The 19,704-nt window shown below is 38.5% G+C and overlaps 1 protein-coding gene across 5 annotated transcripts in view; it reads right to left on the reverse strand.

The window, feature by feature from the left end:
• Positions 1–19,704, reverse strand: part of KIAA1328 (KIAA1328 ortholog) — a 177,156-nt gene that overhangs the window by 19,410 nt on the left and 138,042 nt on the right. For all 5 annotated transcript variants that reach the window (XM_065046945.1, XM_065046943.1, XM_065046946.1 and 2 more), the window contains 2 exons: positions 18,461–18,645; positions 11,248–11,356 (listed from right to left, as the gene is read on the reverse strand). In XM_065046945.1, the coding sequence (XP_064903017.1) occupies positions 11,248–11,356; positions 18,461–18,645 (294 nt within the window). The remainder of the gene's footprint in view (positions 1–11,247; positions 11,357–18,460; positions 18,646–19,704) is intronic.

The raw sequence follows: 19,704 nt of genomic DNA on the forward strand, positions 1-19,704 counted from the left end.
AGTCCTTCTAGGAATTGCTTCACCTGTTAAAGGGAAAAGGGAAGGCAGCCCTGGAACAACACAGGCAAGGACAAGGTCATCGGAACAGAAACGGGGCTCGAAAAACTCCCGGCAGATCCACATGCGGGGGAATAGTCACAAATACAAGAACCTGCCACATCGGACTCGAGGCTTGCACAGCCAGGTACAAACCGCACCCTTTATACTGCAAATATACCCACACGGTGCAACACTGAATTATCAGATAATCTGCACGCAGCAGGATGCATTTTATTTCTAAGAGTATGAAAAAAGCCTGCGAACTCATAAATCATAAAGCTGCCTGTACATTATGATGTTTCACAGATAGACTGACAGATGTGCACACATTCTACAAAACATATTTATAGATCTGAGCTATAGGGAGGGTGGAAAAACTCTGAATCCAGTATTACTGCTCATATCAAACCCCAGTTCTGAGATTAGAGGCACAGAAGTTACACACGCAAGAACTATTGGTAATTCGCTTCTAGTAGCTCTTCTGGAAACATAACAGAAAAAGTCACTCTCACGGTGCAAAGGTTGTTCCTTACGAGGCGTGTTTCTCACCCTACTGATCCAAGACAGTACACACTGAGAATATACAGCCAAATGTGACTTAATAAAATCTTCAAGTCTTCAGCTTATTAATTTTTTTGAATTTTTCTCATTTCATTCCAGTGATTTCATTAGGTTAGACTTCTTCATCTTTATTAAAAAATAATCAGAACTGAAATGTTTCAATAAACCCAATTTCTGTTTTAAGTTGTAAAAGATGATTCAATGCAGATGAAGCAAAAATGAAAGTTAAAAGTACAATGGCATTAGAGGCTTTGCGAATCTCCTTTAAAAGAGTTTAAATACATAAATTATATATTAGTACTCTGGGATGTCTATGTTTGTTTTTTACAGAAAAAAAAAATAGAACTTCAAAAGTAGTTTTTTCATTTCATTTCATTTCATTTTTTAATTTCGTTTGGGTTTGGTTTGAGAAGGGACCTTTAAGGTCATCTCATCCAGCCCCCTGCAATGAGCAGGGGCATTTTCAACTAGTTCATTTTTACTATATTGTCCAGCTCTATGTATCAGACCAAAATCCTTTAAAACTTATCTGTGGGAAGAGCCAAAGGAGAAAAACAGCACTTACGGCACCACTATTGAAACAAACAGGTAAACTTTGTATGGGGTAGAAAACGATGACACAATATTATTTTCAGTAAGAGGTTTAGTTTTCCATCATGTTTTCAAATTATTTCCCTCCCAGCACATTCAGACTAAATTAAATAATTTAACCTTTTCCCTCCCTCCATCCCTTAGGGCCATAAATGAAGTACAACCTCATAAACAACACAGAATGGATCAAAATTATCACACCTTACCCCAAATGACCCGGCAGCTAGAAGCATGTTCCACTGAGAAATTTAAATGCTACATATAATCAGTATCTACACCTAAATAAGTGGCAAAAGAAACGCTCAAGATACTGTTTTCTTTTAAGATTATCCTAATGTTGAGGAGATAACTCCAGTGCTCTAGTCACAGTCCACAACAGAGCCAAACTTAACAATGTTCAATAGCATGTGTTTTTGAAAAGGAAATGTGGTCTAAGAAGAGAAAAAGTCACATCTACAATACAAATTGGTGCACTCAGCTTGAACAAAGATCTGTGAGCAGGGACTAAACCACTGACTCTCTATTTCCTTCAAATCTGTATCAGAAAACTGGAAGGTATGTTATATGACTCAGGGTTCCCAAAAGTAATCCTGGAAAGCCCACAAAACAAAAATGTATTGAACAATTCAATATTCTTTACACTGAAACACTGTGGAAAACAGCCTGGTTATTTCATTACCTTACCCACAAAAGAATCAGGGCCTGAATCTTCGGTTATTATATCCTATCGAATTAATTTCAGATATGTAGCATTATGAAATTGAGACTTAAACCCAGATATTGGATATTTCCATATCAGAAATGTCTCGACAAAGACATTAAGAGATGAACATGTAGCTATTCAAAAATCATTATTATAACCCATATATTATGGATTACTTTATCTAAAAAAACTGTATAAGTTCTTAAAAAACCTACACCTACAGTCTTGGAGTATGAGAACACAATAACGATGAGGAGTCAGGCTACCAGGTAACTGGATCTCTGGTCTCTAAATGTTGTACACTCTGAATGTGCCACCTCACAATTCTGCCTGATGGCCAGTAAGACAAGACAATGAAGAATTGTTCCCTATTCATTTTCTGCATGTCACCTTTGATTTTATGAGCTTTTGATAGTATCCTAAACTCAGGCATTTCTTTTCCAGGCTGAAGAGTCATAGTTTGTTGGGTTGTTCGTTCCGCAAAATGTCTCTCACATCTGGCAGCATTGCTCAGAAGTGACCACAAAGAGTAACAACATACATTATGTACTTGGATCCAACGTGTCTGTGAAGCAAAATTTACTACAGAAGTCCTTCACTTCAAAACTGGAAACAATATAAAAATGAGAAGGTTTGTTTAAAAGGAGTGGTTAAAAAGGGTAAAATGTTTGCAAATGGCACACACCTGTCTAATATTTATACCAACGCTCCAAAAAGGGCACAACCTATGGAGAAAGACTTCCGAGAGATTAGAGTCAGACCAGCTAAGTGGAACAGTAAAGGACACAGTTACGTCACGTCAGGTTTAAATAAAGAAAACAGCAAACTGATAGATCAACAAAACAAAACAAAACAAACACAAGAGATCCCAGCCAAAGATTAAGGGTCATCCTGCTAAAAGCTTAAGGTCTAATAACAAATCCCACCGTAAGTATATAAAAAATAGGAAGATTGAGTATTTATGAAAGCCAAGAGGAGATAAAGTTAAAAAGGAGCACCTAGGTTTGATAAGGCCATAGCAGAAAAACTCAATGAGCTGACATATTCACTGTGCGTGAACTCAGGAAGTTTCTGAGGCCACAGAGGACATGGTGGAAGACCTGTCTCAAGTTGAAGTGTCATATAAATACATTACAGAACAAATCAACAGAATGAACAATAATAAATTGCTGGGATCAGCTGGTACTCTCTCAAACTTCTGAGGGAGCTCAAGTATGAAATAGCTGAACTATTAACTATAGCGCGTAACTAATTGCCTAAAACTGCCTCAGTTCTGGGGCACTGAAAGTTGGCAAATGTATCTTTTTATTTTTTTTAAAAGGGATCTAGAGTGACGCAAAACTCTACAAATGAAGAGGTCTGATGTTCAGAACAAGCAGGCTGATAGAAATTACAAAAAAGATTCAATAAACTTGACATATTGATGAAGAGTCTTTTTAGTAAGTCATAATTCACTGGGGACCTCTACTAGATTTGTAGAATTATCATGCATCCAAAAAATGAAAATACAGTTTATGTAGTCTGCTTGGAGTTCCAAAAGCTTTCCAGAAAATCTATCGCCAAAGTTCCCATAAACTAAAAGGAAAATCCATTAATGGATAGATAACTGTTTAAAAGACAGGAAATAAAGAGAAAACATTAAAATTGGTCTGCTGCAAACTGGCCAGGGAGGTCATCAGTTGAGCCTCAGAGAAACTGGTTAGGGCCTGAACTCTTTAATGCATTCATAAGTGGGCTGGAGAAAGGACAAATAATGAGACGACATTCACTGATGATTCCATGCTATTCCTAGTAGTAAAAACAAAAGCTGGATGGCTTTATTGAGACAGAGAACCAGAATATCACAAAGGAAATAAAAAGTACATATATAACTGGAAATAGGGCAAATCAAATAGTATAAAGTGCTGGTTAATGTCCTGAAGTACCAGAAAGCCAAGAATTTCTTTTGTAAGTAGGCAACGCATCAGCTGGATACAAAGGATAAGACAGAGCTGCGCCGGTCTGGTGAGACCCTCTCCCTGCACACACTACGCTTGAGTCGCAGAGGTGGGAACTGACGGGTCGCAAGGTCCTGCTCACACCTCAGAAACACCGCAGGATCCTTGTCACTCGTGTTTGAGTCACAGGGCGTTACCCTTTCACGTCACTTCTAAAAAAGGATTCTCCAACTCCCGTCTTTCCATCACCACAGGTTGCCACACCACAAGCTCACATTCCACTGAGAAGATGCTGTACGTTCACAGCCATACAAACCCAATCCCTCCCCCAGGGCATTCTGTACATAAGCCCTTTGATTTATAATGCGAGCATTAAGACTGTGTTAATAACCCAGGCGCTGACCATGTAGCACATAGGTTAACCCCGCAATTGCTTCCAATCCATAAACAAAATACAAATGACAAACAACTTATTTTCAGTTCCACATATTCAGCTGTAAGAGGGATAAGGTGTCAGTGCACGTTACTCTGGGCTTATTTTACAGTCCACGGGATGACAGGTATCACCAAAAGGTGATTTAGCTGATCCTAAAATAAGTCATCGACTCTAAAAGGAGCTGAGGGTAACTAGCTCAGTTGTCTCAAGATAAGGAAGATGAATTCCACCCTAACTATACTAGCATCACAATTAATCATCGTTATTACATGGACCAACCAAGCACGGAGATTCACTGTGCCAGGATCCTGCCCAGAAGAGTTTACAGCCTGAAAAGTCCAGGCAGGTGAAGGAGAGAGAAAAAGCAACACATAAGCAATGTGGTGGAACGATGACAGAGCTATATTTTGGGAGAATGGCTTCTTAGAGTGAAATGTAATTATTCTGTACATACTGTTACTCAATTCCTCCTGTCTCTAAAAAGAAAAACCCAAGAGGAGACTCCTCTGAAGGAGAAGTAGCAGAGAAGTGACTACAGTGCTGGGAACAAAACCACACAAAACAGTCCCTTAAATGAACCATGACAAGAGGAACCAAGACTGGTCTTAATTTGTCAAGTTCTATAGAAATTGCCATCATAGTAATTCCAAGGAAAGGTTTAAAAGCTACAATGCAAAGACTATCACTGGAAGAAGAAAGGACAGTCAAATCAGGTTTTTTTGACAAAGAGGTAAGGCAAGAACCAGAAGGAAGCTAAAAGTATTTTTTCAAAAAAATATTATTGCTGTGATTACAACTGCAAAAGGGAACAACATCCAATGAGCCAACACTCACTTAAGATTAAATGTGGTATTTAAGAACGTGCAAAAGCAGTGCGTAGGAAAAAAAGGTAAAAAAAAAAAAAGGAATTAAGATAACAATGAAAATTATGGTAAGAAGCAGACTGAAAGAGTTAAGTCAGCTTCATAATATGATTTGTACGCTATTTTGCTTTGCTTATTATTACTTTCAAATTGTCATACCACTGAATGATGGAAACCTTGCCAACTACTTCAAAACTGACACGTTTTCTGTTGCACCGAACATTCCCAGAAGACATCTCCCCTCATTTTAATACAAAATCCTGTCAGATCCACAGAGCTGAATAAAAAAAATGTGTAAAGGATATGTAGCTGTAATAGACCTCCCCCAACTAGTCAACTTTGGAATAAAAGACGATCAAAAAAGACTCAAAGATCCAGCGCTAGATTAATGCAAATATCTGCCTGTTTGCAAGTGTACTTTTTGATTAAACTGGCATACATCAAGTACAATTAGGAAGGTTATTTATAACTAAGAAATACATAATTCTGCATTTTAATGAGGGTGACAATTACAGTCAACAGTTGCTAATTAACATTAATCCTTTTGCACTGCAAGTCAGAATTTCCCAATATGATTTTCATTGTCAGCAACGGACACACCAAAACTGTTATCGCGAAGCAGCTATTAGGTAGGCTGCTTTGACACAAATAGGTGTTCCTGTTACACACAGTAAAGAAAAGGAAGCTGCTGATGAGTTAAATTTGATAACCTCAGATGTAAATACAGAATGTCATTTCAAAATTTACTTGATGTCGACAACACGAAATATAATCAAGGCTTATCATTTTCATGGCTGAACCCAATTCCAAGTTTCCCAAGAGCCAGGCTTCACAAGTGAAATCTGATTTCAACAGAAGCTTGAAATCTCCCACTGTTAAATTTGGTTTTGATCCCAGTCCTGGGTTCACATCTGCATTTCACCCTTGAGACTTCAAAGCTTTTAGTGGTCGTAACCGAACAGCGTAGATAAGGGGTAGTGTTTGCCCAGTCTGTATCAGTTTCTGAAGCAAAACTCTAGAGCAAGTACTGAAGATGGGAATGATTACTACTGGTTGATTTCCTACCATAGTGTAGCCTTATTGCAAACTTTTTTTCTTAAGCAGAGTGTCAAGAAAATGTTGGTTCTCAAAAACACTGAATTTAAAATCCTAACCTTCCAAAATTGCTCAAATGTATTTCTATTCATTGATTAAAAATAAATGCCAAGTCTACAGTAACAACTGTTGACCTAATTAAACGCTTCTATTTCTGATAGCCACGATCCTCTAAGAGAGAGATTATTTAGATTTGCTACGCATGTCTTTCCAAAAGAGAAGTCTGTTTTAGCTTCTCAGCCATCATCTCTTCAAACAGAAGCACTAGAAAACTATCTGACAGTCTCTTTCATACTGGTCTTTAACAGGAAGAGAGACTTGGTCCAGACACCATCAGAGGCACAAGATCATAATCCAACCCCTAAATGAAGCGCCTAGAAACGCGCCGAGGTGCTCGCCATCTGGGTCAGGCAATTGGAGTGGGATCAATGTCAGATATAAGTAAATGAGAAGGCAGAAAAGGAGAATTGTGAGTGCTAAGCAAAGAAACCTATAATGCACTTCTTACAAAGTGCTGTAAAATTCACATTTATTCACATTTATTTTGTAAGTATGAGATAGATGGGTTATTTCTACATACAGAGGTGCCCAACTAAAATCAAGATAAGTGATATTAATGTCCTATGGTCAGTATTATTGAACCTCGAAAGCAATAAACTACCAGTCGATAAATATTACATTTGCAACATAGTTAACATTCTTCTACTGTCTCTGGCACTTATTACACATTGTAACCGCAAGTCTACAATACATTATTCATATTTGGGGTGTCACTGAGTGATGGATTGCTGTAAGAGAGGCTGTCCTTTAAATAAATCAACAAATAAAAATGCAAATGTTAACATTTTCAGCCACAACTTTTTCCATCTTGAATGGGGAATGAAAATTTCACATTATATCGACAGCCAGCAGAGAGAACAATTAACAACCTACACTGTGAATAAGAGAGATTAATTTGCCAACGTCTGGTTTTATCACTTGCATATGGAACTATATTGGACTTTTTTGTGCTGCTGGCTTTCTCTGGGAGTAGGCAAAACTTGTGTCTCCTACCACATTCAGCACCTAACTCACCACCCCACTCCAAACACACTTAAATTAGATCTTAAGTTAGATCTGGAATGAAAGTTTTCTCCTCCTCATTCTCCTTTTGAACCTTGAATGGTGTCTGATCCTAAAGGGGAAAAAATAATCTATTTCTTTGGCAGTGCTTCCTTAAGACTCTGCAGTAGAAGGAACTTCATAGTATCGTCTTAAGAGCAGAACCGTATTTAAGTATCCAGTGTGCACAGATCTGAAAGGCAACTATTGCATAAGGCAAAAGCTTAAATCTCATCACTGTCGTATTTCCTAACACTCAGCATAACAGATCTACTCTAGACTATTCCAGCGTGCATTATTAAGTATACAACTCTGCACATTATATTTTACATCAGATATTAATTTGCTTAAAAGTCCCTGAATACACATTCACCTGAGATGTGCTGGGCAATTGGGTAAATAGTTTTGTTTTTAAAATGTCCCTAAACACAGATTTATACAATACAATCTGTTTATAAAAACTCCAACAGGCCACTGTAGTCAAACAGATAATATCATAGCTCAGATACAATATTCATAGTGCAGGAACTTCTAAATCACTTATTTTAATGGCTACAAGAAACATCACTCCAAGACAATGAATTCAGCTAGCATTAAAGCTCTGATTTAAAACTGCAACAAGAAAACATAGGCTTAATGCTGAAATCCCATACTATCACTCAATCCCTTAATTTACCTAACTGTTCTTAAATTCACTTCTTAGGTGCCCAAAATGAAAAATGTTACAGCAGAATTATCTGTTTCCATGGTGAGCAGAACAACCTTTGCCTGTGTCTTTTTAAGTGCTTGATTATCTGCAGTGTTACAGGACTTACTGTGCCAAACTCAACACTACAACTGTTTCTGCGTGGGGAGAGCCTGACAATTGCACCAGGGCTGTAATCAAATTAAAGTATTTCACAAGGCACAATTTAAAACTTTTTTTTTTTTTTTTAAAAAAAAGAATAGCTTACTACTTTGATTTAGAGCAGTTTCACTTCTGCTTTGCAACACAACATTTATTTTGCTGAAATCGGTGCCTAATTATACTTGAGGTGACATCTAGTTTATGTTAAAAGTCCTTCATTACTAAATGGAAGCACACCAGTGCTACTGCTTCCTCTTTCCAGCTCACAGCCGAAACCCAGAGTCTTTCTTCTAGGCAAACTGCAGTTATGAGAAAGATGTCCCTGGTCACCAAAAAGGTAATGTTTAAGACAGTCTTTAGACAGAACTTAAGACAGAACTATGCTTTAGGGGTAAGAAACAAACTCTTCCAAATTTGTCCAGCCCCAACCCTGCCTGTGATACTTTTCTTTTTTCAGATATAACACTTTGGTCTACATAAATAAGTACATGAAGTAGAAAAGCTTTCCAGACCTGCTGTGAACAGAATTTCAAGGGGCTCACGCAGGTGTAGACACTTGGCTTAAGAACACTGGTAAGCAAACATGCAATGCTTGGCTGTATTACGAAAAGCAGCGACAGGTATGCATGGAAGCGCGATGGGCAGATAAATCCAATATTAGCCCAAATAAAGAAATGCTATTTTTCTTCCAGAGATATCGCTGAAACCACCTTGTGCACATTCATTCTTACAAGTCTGGTCCTTCCACAGGCCTAAGGATCTCAAACTGTATACCTTTACCTTCTAGGGATGCTGTTTCTTGTCCCAGATGTGATTCATCCCAAGGGAGAGAAAGAAGTAGGACTGCAGAGATGCTTTCTCAAGCAGGAGAGCGCTGTAGCACGCTGAAGCCTCCAGCTGAGCCCTGCCAAGACCGGCTATCGAGCCAACACATCCTCTACCTGCCATGCCTGCTTATCCAGCCAGCCCCCCACAAAAGCTGCGCCCGCACCCCGATGCCTTGCACTGGCAGGGAGCTTCTGTCGCTTTCCAACACCTTCTCCTTGGCAGCCTTTCCATCGCTGCGACTGCCAGGTGCCAAGGTTTGTGCTAGTTGAAGCTGGCACAAACACGAGTTGAATCTAGTCCTATGAATTTAAATAGTCAAAAGTAATTAGGTTTACACGTACTGCCGAATAAATAAATTTGCTCTTAGGCTAGGGCTTTGTGCTGCAAGTTTCAGGTCTGTGCCAACTGTTGTGGTTAAGCTGTTAACACCACCCCCCACCCCAGATCACAGATTATAACAAACATGCTGACAAACCCCAACTTTAGTGGCACAAAAGCAGCAATAATTCTCAATATTGATTAATTTAGTTAGTTAAACCTGCAGTCTAAGCTTATAACCATTCAGTGATAAATTGAGACTGACCTGCTGCCCAAGCAGGTTTTTTGATGAAGGATAGGATCAGCTTTAGGTCTCCACAGAAATACTTGTCCATTTACCATTTTCAATTAGAGAAGGCCATGAGTAAGGGAAAGCACAACATGGCTGCTTAAACTGGTCAATTATACTTACAGCACCAGCGCCGAGAAAGAAAGCGAGGAAGCGTGGGAGAGAGCACCCCAGAAATACAGGATTTTTCACAATTTGTCATCAACTGGTAAAATAAGCTTTTAAGGATGACAGCTAATCAGATTCCTTTTACTGATCACTTTATCTGATATGATTTCTAACAGCATATTTCAACAAATATTTTACTCCCCTCTGCGCGAAAGAATGGACCATCAATCCTGCTGAATAAAATTCCTTTTTCTGAGCAGTTGTTGTATGATGTGAATAATTATATCTACTCCTCAGTGCTTGAATGGAATCTCAACTTATCACTATTAGACAGTATCAAGCAGTATCTTTACACTCCGATATTACTAGCTTGTAAAAGTAACCCTTGCTTCTAAGAGAAATGCTTAGGCAATCTTGTGGTTTCTGTTTGTTTAAACAGTTACTTGTGGGAAACAGAGCCCAATTTATCTCAGTTCTTAAATCCTCCCAGAATTATCATCCCCTTCCTTCAGAAGGGAAAAAAAAAAAGCGTTTCCACAGCAAGTAAGTACAAATTTGTCAATATTGATAGTGGTTTTTCACCTATTATATATCGCAAGTTCTCTCAGAAGATAGAAATAAAATGCCAGCTGCTGCCAAAAATACAGGGATGATATCAAGCATACATTTTCCTCGTCCACTGGGCCAATAGAGGATTAAATCTGATTCAAACCCTCTCATTCTCCAAGAAACATTTAACTCTTCTTATGAATGGTTTTACATTCTTATCATCCAACTAGTGGTGCAAAATACAGCAAATTCATACTTTAATCTGCATTTACTTTGTTGCTTAAGTGAAGATTTTTCTTAGGTTTTTTTTTGAAAAAATGTGGGATATGATAAAGAAACCTAAGGATTGTATACTGTTTTTTAATGCACTTACCACGAGAATTGTAATCCTGCCTAAAGAAGGCAAGTTTTTTTTTAGACTCTAAGTGTAACAACAATGCTGCTTTCTGTTTCTCCATTGGAGCAGAAGTGATAATGCTGCTTTTCCAGTGCATTTAGTGCAGATATACAGTATAATCAGGAATTGCTGACTTAATGTGATTTTGTTGCTTGTCATTAAACATAAAATAACTCTAGTACGAAACATTTTAAAATAAATGCCATTTGATAAAATATGGAGGGGGAGGGCAAATACAGGGGGATTAAATCTTCCGCTGGATTTAAAACCTAACAGGGGTTAACACCATCCATTCAAATTATTTACAAATGTATTTAATATGTCAAGACTTGGAACGTAAAAACTTTCTGTTCAAAATCTAAGTAAAATTAAAATGTTAGAACTTGGCATATTACTGCTTTTCTTATTCTAACAAGCAATTTAAGGCTTACTATAAATGTCAAAAGGATATGGCAGTTTTTGGTTTATATTTTCCAGCTCATGATAACATGAAATATCATAGAAATTCAGTCACTTCCCTGCACCTAAGAGAATTTGACGGTTGTGTTTGCAGAATCTTAAACCAGAGATTACCTAGCGGCTTACCGTAAAGTGTCATGCTGGATTGGTGATGCGGCTGTGGTTGCAAGCTCTTTGCTGCTGCCTATCAGCACAGGGGATGTGGCTGCATAATTCCTAGGTCCTGAAGTCGTCCCTGTGGAATGAAGACAAGCCAGACATCAGAAGCCCGTAAGTTTTGGACAGATGTTTTGTGATTATGCATTATTACAGAACACTGGGACTGAAAAAGGCAACATTTTTGGAGTGCCATGTATACAGTGTAATGGCAATCAAAGAACTCATCAGCTGACAGTTCTGTGCACAGCATGCATTTCAGGATCACGTAGAATCAAATCTGTGGAATAAGTCACACTCTACAGCGTCCATCTTACTACCCAAAGTTTGACAGACTTGCTCTTCTCATAGTGGTCCAGAGGATTCATCTTGTTTCACAGATACAGTTTTCATGACACGCTACAAGATCTTAGTTTCCCAAGTGTAAATATCACTATAATTGTATTTTTCTTTCAATAAAATAGAACTATTAGTCCATTCCTTCTTCCTCTCTCCCAGTAACCCCTGAATTACAAAATAATCTAGGTTGAAAGGTGAAGCCTGGAGGTCATGTAGTTTAATCCTCTGTTCAAAGTGGGGACAACAAGAACAGGTTTAAGGCACTTTTCCAGTTAGGTTTTAATGCCTCCACTGATAGAAAACCAACCTCTCTGGGAAACTTCTCTGATTTCAGTGTTTGACCACCCACACAGTGAAAATGTTTTCTGTATAGCTAATCTGAGTTTCCTGAATTGTAATTTTTTCCCTTTGTCTCTTGCTCTGTTGCTGATGACTTCCAAGAAGGGTTTCATTCCCTCTTCTCTACACCCTCTCCTTAGGCAGCTGAAGAAAGCACGAAGATCTGTGCTGAATCGTCTCTTCTTAAGGCTGAACACACCCAGCTTTCTCAGCTTGTCCCAGGAGGGCATCTCCTCCAGGGCTCTGACTGCCCTGGTTGCCTCTTCTCGTCTCCCTACTGTTTGTCAATATTCTCCTTGCACCATGGAGCCACAAACTGGACACAGCACTCTATAGATACAGCCTCACCAGGGTTGATCAAAGTGGAAGTGTCACTCCATCAACATGATGACCCTAATTTTGCTGTTATGGCCCAGTATGAGGTTTCGTTACTCCACCACAGGCACATTGCTGACATGCGTTCAATTTGCTGTTCAGCAGGACACTCAGTTCTTTCCTGGCAAAACTGCATTCTAGGTTCATAGAATCGTAGATAATTTTGGCTGGAAGAGACTCCCAAGATCATCAAATCCAACACTGGCACTAACCCATGTCCCTAAGAACCTCATCTACACATCTGTTTGTCAGCACCCAGTTGGTCTTCTTGTATGAGATCAGTCTAACACAGCTGAAGGAACTGGTATTTCCTTCATTGAACCTCAACAGGTTTCTGTCAAACCACTCTCCCAGCCTGTTAAGGTCCCTTGAACACCGGGCCCTACTCTCCAGCATGTTGACCACTTCCCCAGCTGGTGTTGCCTGCAAACTAGCAGAAGGTGCATCCTGTCAGATTGTTGTTGGCCAACTAGCAACCGGCTATCAACTGGACTGATGACAACCCTTTTAGGCTGGTGGTCCAGCCAATTTTCCACCCATCTTCCACCTTTTACCTACTCTCCTGATAACTTGTTTTTATAGATGGGATTTAGCCGGACAGCTTGCATACAGGCAGTTAGAGGTAAGTGGAATAGGCAAATTAGGAGTAATCTGATCCACTACACAAAAGTCTGAGGGTTTGGGCTTTTTTAAATCTAGCCTAATTAGCTCTATCCAAACAACATCACTTAACTAAACAGTAAGCAGAGGGAAAACTACAGGTCTCAGCAAAAATTTAAGTCAAATCAGTGTTCAGCTCTTCAAGTAATTCTTTCATGCGTAAATATTTCTCAGCTCTCTGTACAGCAATATTATCTACCATCCAGGCTAGAACATGAAGCCACACAACACGGTTGTAATTCCAAATTCAGGGCAAAATTTACACACATCCATGGGATTAAGATTATTTAAAATATTGCACTGATTTAAGGGGAATACAAATATAAACAATATAGTAAAACCACATGTTTTAACATGTATTCTAGGTAAGCTAACAAAAAACAATGGGTTCTTATTGTCCTGCTAGAATGCATTGTGCTTCAGCACCATGCTGTGAAAAAAAAAATCTCACCTAAAAAAGAGTTAATTATCAGTGAAGGAATAAATATCAGGGGGATATATGTTGATTATGTGTCCCTGGTAACTTGATAGTCTGCCAATCCATGATGAAAAAAGTGGGTATGCATATAAAGACTGGAAGCCTCTTGCTTAGACTTTTGGCTTTATGATTGAATAAGAGACATTTAAAAATCATTTCACTTGACAGTGGAATGAGGCAGACAGATTTTAAGAAACTAATATCAAAGTGATAAAAACCTGGTGAGCATGGGAGAACATATTCAATTCCTAACAGAAGAAAAGGCTAGCCCACTGTCAACATACTACATTCCTAGCAAAGTAGATGTATTTCTCTGAAAAAAGAAAATATATGGACTTGGAAGTGGCCAATACAGCCTCAAGGGGACTATTCAAAGACCCAAGTGTGAAAATATTACCAGGGCTAGAAATGGAAAACAAGAAAAGGAACTAAGCAGGAATATACTGATGCTGTTAGGCTGCACAGATGTAAAACTGGGGTAGCAAGAAATCCTGAAAAAATGCACATCTAAATAAAAAAATGTTTCAAAATACACCTTGAAAAAGGCATGCAAGTCAATTGAGGGGAAAAGAAACACATAGGAGCAAACAGGTTCTATGAATATACAAAGAAGATTTAATAAATAATGATGCTAATATGGCTAAGCTACTAACAATTTTAAAATATACCATGAGAAAAAATAGAGAAAAGGAATATTGGCAAGTAGGAGATAATGAAGACCACGTTGATGTATAATACCTGCCTATATAAAGCTGATGAAAAGAAATTATCAGGGAGAAAAAAAAGACTGAAATTCTTTAGTCTGAAGGATATATATTTCAGGGCTAAAGGGAATTAGTTAATGAATTTATGAAGTGACTGGTAATTATTTATGAAAAGTCATAGAGAACCGGGGTGATACAAATGACAGCAAATTAATTAGATTTGCAGGTGTTGGAAGACAGTATGAGACTGGAGACCTTGCAGATGATCTAGAGAAGCAAGAAACATGGAAAAAGAATAGACACATTCACCCTTTAAATAATAATTTTTAAAAAGCGCATATATGGTGTGATAATCTAAATCCTGACACCAATTGAGAGAACCCGGAGTAGCAAAGAATAGCAAAAAAACAAACTAGATGTAAGCTCACAAGGCAAGGTACCCAAAAGCAATTACAGATGTCTTCCAAATGGTAATGTTAAGAATACTATTTTCAATTTGTTTAGCTTGGCATAAGAATGATTTAAAGTAGATTAAAGTCTCATTTGAGAAAATTCAAACAGCAGTATAATTCTGCTTGAGAAACAGACAACTAAAACAGGAAGAAAGCAAGGAAGTGCAGCAGTCTATGTTTTGAAAGTGTAAACACTTAGAATGAAGAAACACAGTTGAGGCTGGTTCAAGCTGTAATGGGATGAAAGTAAGCAAAGGGAAAATCTAGGCTGATGATCATGAAAGAAATCTTTATGAATCGAATAATACTAATACTCATAATACTTAACATTTATATAGTACTTCATATCTTCAAAGTGCTTCACTAATATTAACTAATTGCTCTATTCAATTGTAGGGAAGAGTCTTCCCTCAAGGGACAAAGTTCCAGATCCTGAATCCCTAAGAAGCTACATTAGAAAACCTACTGAAAAACAAACACTACACAGAAAAATCAGCCCCTGGAAAACTACAGATTCTATGACCTAAAATAATTTTCCTTCTCTAGCTTTTTCTTTTATATATGGAAAGAAAGCTATGCATGCTATACAATATAATGCTGATGCTATTCCCCCCAAACAGATACAGAGGGAAAAACAATTCTTTCCTTGTATCAATGCAGAGATACTTCAGGAAGGTGGTAAAGAGGAAGACTTTAAACAGAGATGTAGAGAAGTGTCCAATATTGCAGAATGTAATGAATAGAATCTAGTTTAGTTTCCCAGCCCAAAAGCAAATTTTTTCCAGGGCAGAAAGGATGAGAAACACTACTCCTGTGCTTTTTAACTAGACAAGCTGTTAGATTTTAGTACAAATAGACACAGCTGCTGGTGACACCAATAAAAACAATTTACTGCTGAAAAGATCTAAGACTTGAGGATTGCTTTGTCTGCTTAAAGTTTTGCTGGTAAAACTAAAAAAGTTTGTCTACAAGACACAAACACCTGCTAAAGCAAAGGAATAAAAATTAAAGAGCAAACAGAAATAGGAGACAAAAAGCATCAGAGGAAGAATAAAAGCTGATTGCTTAAGCTGATCTTGTAAGCTTCTACCCTGGAAAGAGAGAAATGCCCCTTTCACTCTACGAGGTGAGAGGACCAGGTTAACAATGCTCTTCTTCCCATTGCTAAACATCTGCAGGGAGAAAGGGAAAGTGGGTTTATTACAAAAATCACATTTTCCAGACTCACTGAACTCAGAGTAAGTGAGCAGTCCTGCGGGCAGTAAAGCCTTCCAACATTCCCGATTAAACATTTTATCTTCTCAAAAAAACAAAACAAAACAAAAACAAAACAAAACAAAATTCTAAGAAAACAAAGGTAGTTGAAGAAGACAACACCAACAACACCAAAATCTGGTGCAACTGCCCCTGTTGCTTGGAGGGACACTGTTGCTCAGTCCCCCACATACACCCACCGTTCCCAGTGGTACAAGGAGATTATACAGAGAACCCAAAGGCCCAGGTCAGCACTAGCACTGCAATAAGGTATGCCTGGAGACATCTCCATCCTGAAGAGTTTACAATATGAACAGACAAGACAGATCAAGGATGAGAAAAATAAACCTTTGCAGCAATATGTTAATATCTGCCTGCCAAGAAGTTTCCACAGACACGTTTCTGTACACAGTGTCCAGCAATGCTGTTTTCTGAAAGGCCACCCTAAAGGTACATGGCTAAATAATATCAAGTTTCATGTCTCTAGATGTCACCATGTTGACTTAATTCCTTTTCCCCACACAGTGTGGCTTAGCTAGAGCTCAGCTAAAAGTGCTGCAGTAGTGGGATGACTTTCTGTTGACACAGCAGGTACTGACCACTGTCCAAGACAGACCTCCAGGCTTGCCGGCTCAGCGCTCTGACACAGTAAAGCAAATACCACATTTTTATAGAATTCACCACAGAAAACAGTGTTAGCATCCACCGTTTTATTTTTGTGGGATGCTACATAATCGCTTCCTAACGAAAAAAAAAAATAAATAAAATAAATTCTGAAGCAGAAATACCAGGTCAGCAACGGATGGGAAGATCCAGCAGGAGCAAGGACAGACAAAGCTAAGTCCAGAGCTAACTAGAATTAAGGAACTTGATGTTGTGCCCTGGTGATCCCCAAAGATGGGAAAAAACACTTTACAAGTATGTGTGTATGCTTGTTAAAGGAGTCCAAACATATAACAGAGGGAAGCCAATTAAAAAGGTACTAAATACAGAAGACTTCAACTTCAGTGATTAGTGCTAGGTAATTTGCCTTGTGATAAACAAGCCGTTCAAATCAGTAATAGACCTGAGGTTGTTCCACAGCTTGAAAGCATTTCTCTGAACTTTATCTGGTATCACAGCGAGTGCCAATGTTTATAAGTTAAATTTTGCCATGCAGCTCTACATCTTCAAAGCCAGCAATCCCAGTAAGCATTTGCAAAAGATACTCACTATCTTCAGAGATTATGCTGACCATTACAGTCACTAAATCAGAATAGGTGCAGCTCAGTTGCTACATGTAATAGCCAGGTGCAGCTTGTAACTTCTACGTACTAAAAATGAAATGAATGAACGAAGGAGAGGCTAGGTTGGATTTTTTTCCCCCCGAATCTACAGAAAATAAATTACTTTTTGAGGACTATCCCTACCCAAGGAACAAAACCCATCATCCAACTGTGAAAAATCTCAATTTCATCACTACAGTATTGAGAAAGAGGGGGGAGAAGGAAGAGGAAAAGAGAAGAAAAAAATAATGATAGCTGAAAAAAATATAAAAGAAAACCATCAGTGAAAATTGCCCCTGAAACTTTGCAGAATTGTAACGGCTTTCTCTTGCTTAAATTGATTGGTGTAGCAATGTTATAAAATGACTATTAGGATTCATTGTGCACAACAGAAAGTGTGAAATGTCAGCAGACTATACAGCAAAAGTAATGGGTCTTGAACCCCTGTTAGTCAAAAATGATTTTGTTTCAAATTAGAAATTGATTTTTTTGGACACAAGCCCTTTACAGGCTTCCAACTTTTGTAGCTGTGCCTTGGAAGAGATTAACCTCAGACACTGTTTGGGTCCAGGCTGATGATACCCTTTTGAAAGTTTCTTCACAGGGACTGCTTTTTAATGTTGGTACGGTCTTAACCAATAACACAAGTTATTTGTTCCTTTGAGAACTGCACCACATTTCTTCTCATTTTGCCATTTTCTTTATTTTTATGCTGACATATATGGCAAACTGGCTGACAAGTTAAAATAAAAAAAAAAAAAAGCTAGCTCATAATTGAACCAAGGATTATGTTCAAGGCTCAACAGTGAAACATCCAAGCTGCTTTTGTTCCCAATCCTTTCTCTTGCTAAGAAAGATGGCTTCTCTGCCCCTTAAATGGAGGTACTAAGCTAAGAGCAGGATAGATTCTAGCTGTACAGACATCCCTGTGTGGCAAAATATCAGGTTACGATGGTGGAGCCATTACTTGGGGAGGAAACGAATGTGAAGAAGATTACATTTCAAGAGCAAGCCCCACTGCACTTATTCTCTGCTTGCTGGGAAAGCAAAAAGAATTGTTGAAGTAGCTTTTTGAGACTAAAGGTCTAATTTTTTTCCCTTCCATCAGGAACACTAACCAAGAAGATCACTTTTTATTTACAAGGCTTTCTAAGCTTTTTATTACTTTAAATGTAGCTACTTTTTCTTAGTTTAAGTAACTTGCAATACTCTCCTTCTAATTATACATTTTACTGATACACTCTTGAACACGTATACACAATTTCTAAATGCCATTAGCACACTCATGGCCATGCAATACAGTATGCTCCCCCTTACCTTTCCTTGATTTGGTGCCTTCCCTCCTGGTTTGCACGAGAAGGCTTCGCCCGTCTTCCATGTTTGCACCAAAACTGGCCATTTTCTTCCCTGAACTGCTCCCACCACTGCTCCCTGGTGTTCTGGAGGTTTTGCTTACTAGAGATGTCCTTGGAAAATAATCTTCACATTTCAACATGGGTACACTGGGAGGAAAGAAAGATCATGCTATTACGTGATGCATTCAGCCCTTTTAACACGCACCCAGCCCTGTACCCGGCTTTCACTCTCCAAAAGCGTAACTGTCATGGTGCCAGTTGAGCTCTTGCTGAATTCATTTGCAATGTCTGAAAGCAGGATGCCTAAAGATCGAAGAGTTACTAACCTACTTTAGCAGGAGTCTTTGGTTATCTGCAGCTGGCAGCACTCTGACAATTATATTTCAAGTTTTGTAGTATTTGGCACATTCCCTCATGCATAAAGTCCTGGATTTCCTGAGTGGTTAGGACAGGACTAGTGGGATGAAGAAACAGAAAGTACTTTGCCCAGTACAGTGGAGCAAGGTTGGAAAAGTAGTTTAAAAAAATGCTCGCTTTGCTAGGATAAAGCAGAAACAGAGAAGAACGCAACAGGAGAAAACTGGAGTCATCATTTGCAAAAGAGAAGCGGATGATATATTGACTCAAGAAGAAAAGGGATGAGGAGAGATGAGACAAAAAGTGAGATGAATGAACAGAGTAACTTCTAAGCAGGACAGAGAATGCATGAGCAAACTGGTGTGAGAATATCTGGTGCAGTAAGTGCAGCAGCTTGGTTAGAGTAAGAAAAAAGAAAGCCAACCCGAATCAGTATGGTTCAAGATGAACTTCTGCACAGGATCAGAAATAATGCATCAATAGCACCAGGATGCAAATTTCACGAGGTAGAGCAAGCATGAATTCAGTGTCTGCAGACACAAAACATTTTGGGCAGACAGGAGGTTGTGGAGACCCATCTTTCTCCCGGTAAAGACAACCTACCTCTTGCAAATACAGCTCTCCAGGCAACAACTACTGCTTTTAATGAGGATTCCCATTAGCCCCATCATCGTTACAAAAAAGTAATTAAAAGCATGAAAAAATCTTTGGATTATCCACATGAAGGAACACAATGCATTCCAAGATTATACTGGTGTACTTGAAAGCACGGGGGTGTCATATAGCTTTCCCAAATTAACAGAAGATTATAAAATTTGTTTTCCTGTACAAGCACCATTTTACATGAGC

This window comes from Columba livia, chromosome Z, assembly GCF_036013475.1.
Source record: "Columba livia isolate bColLiv1 breed racing homer chromosome Z, bColLiv1.pat.W.v2, whole genome shotgun sequence".
Lineage (NCBI taxonomy): Eukaryota > Metazoa > Chordata > Aves > Columbiformes > Columbidae > Columba > Columba livia.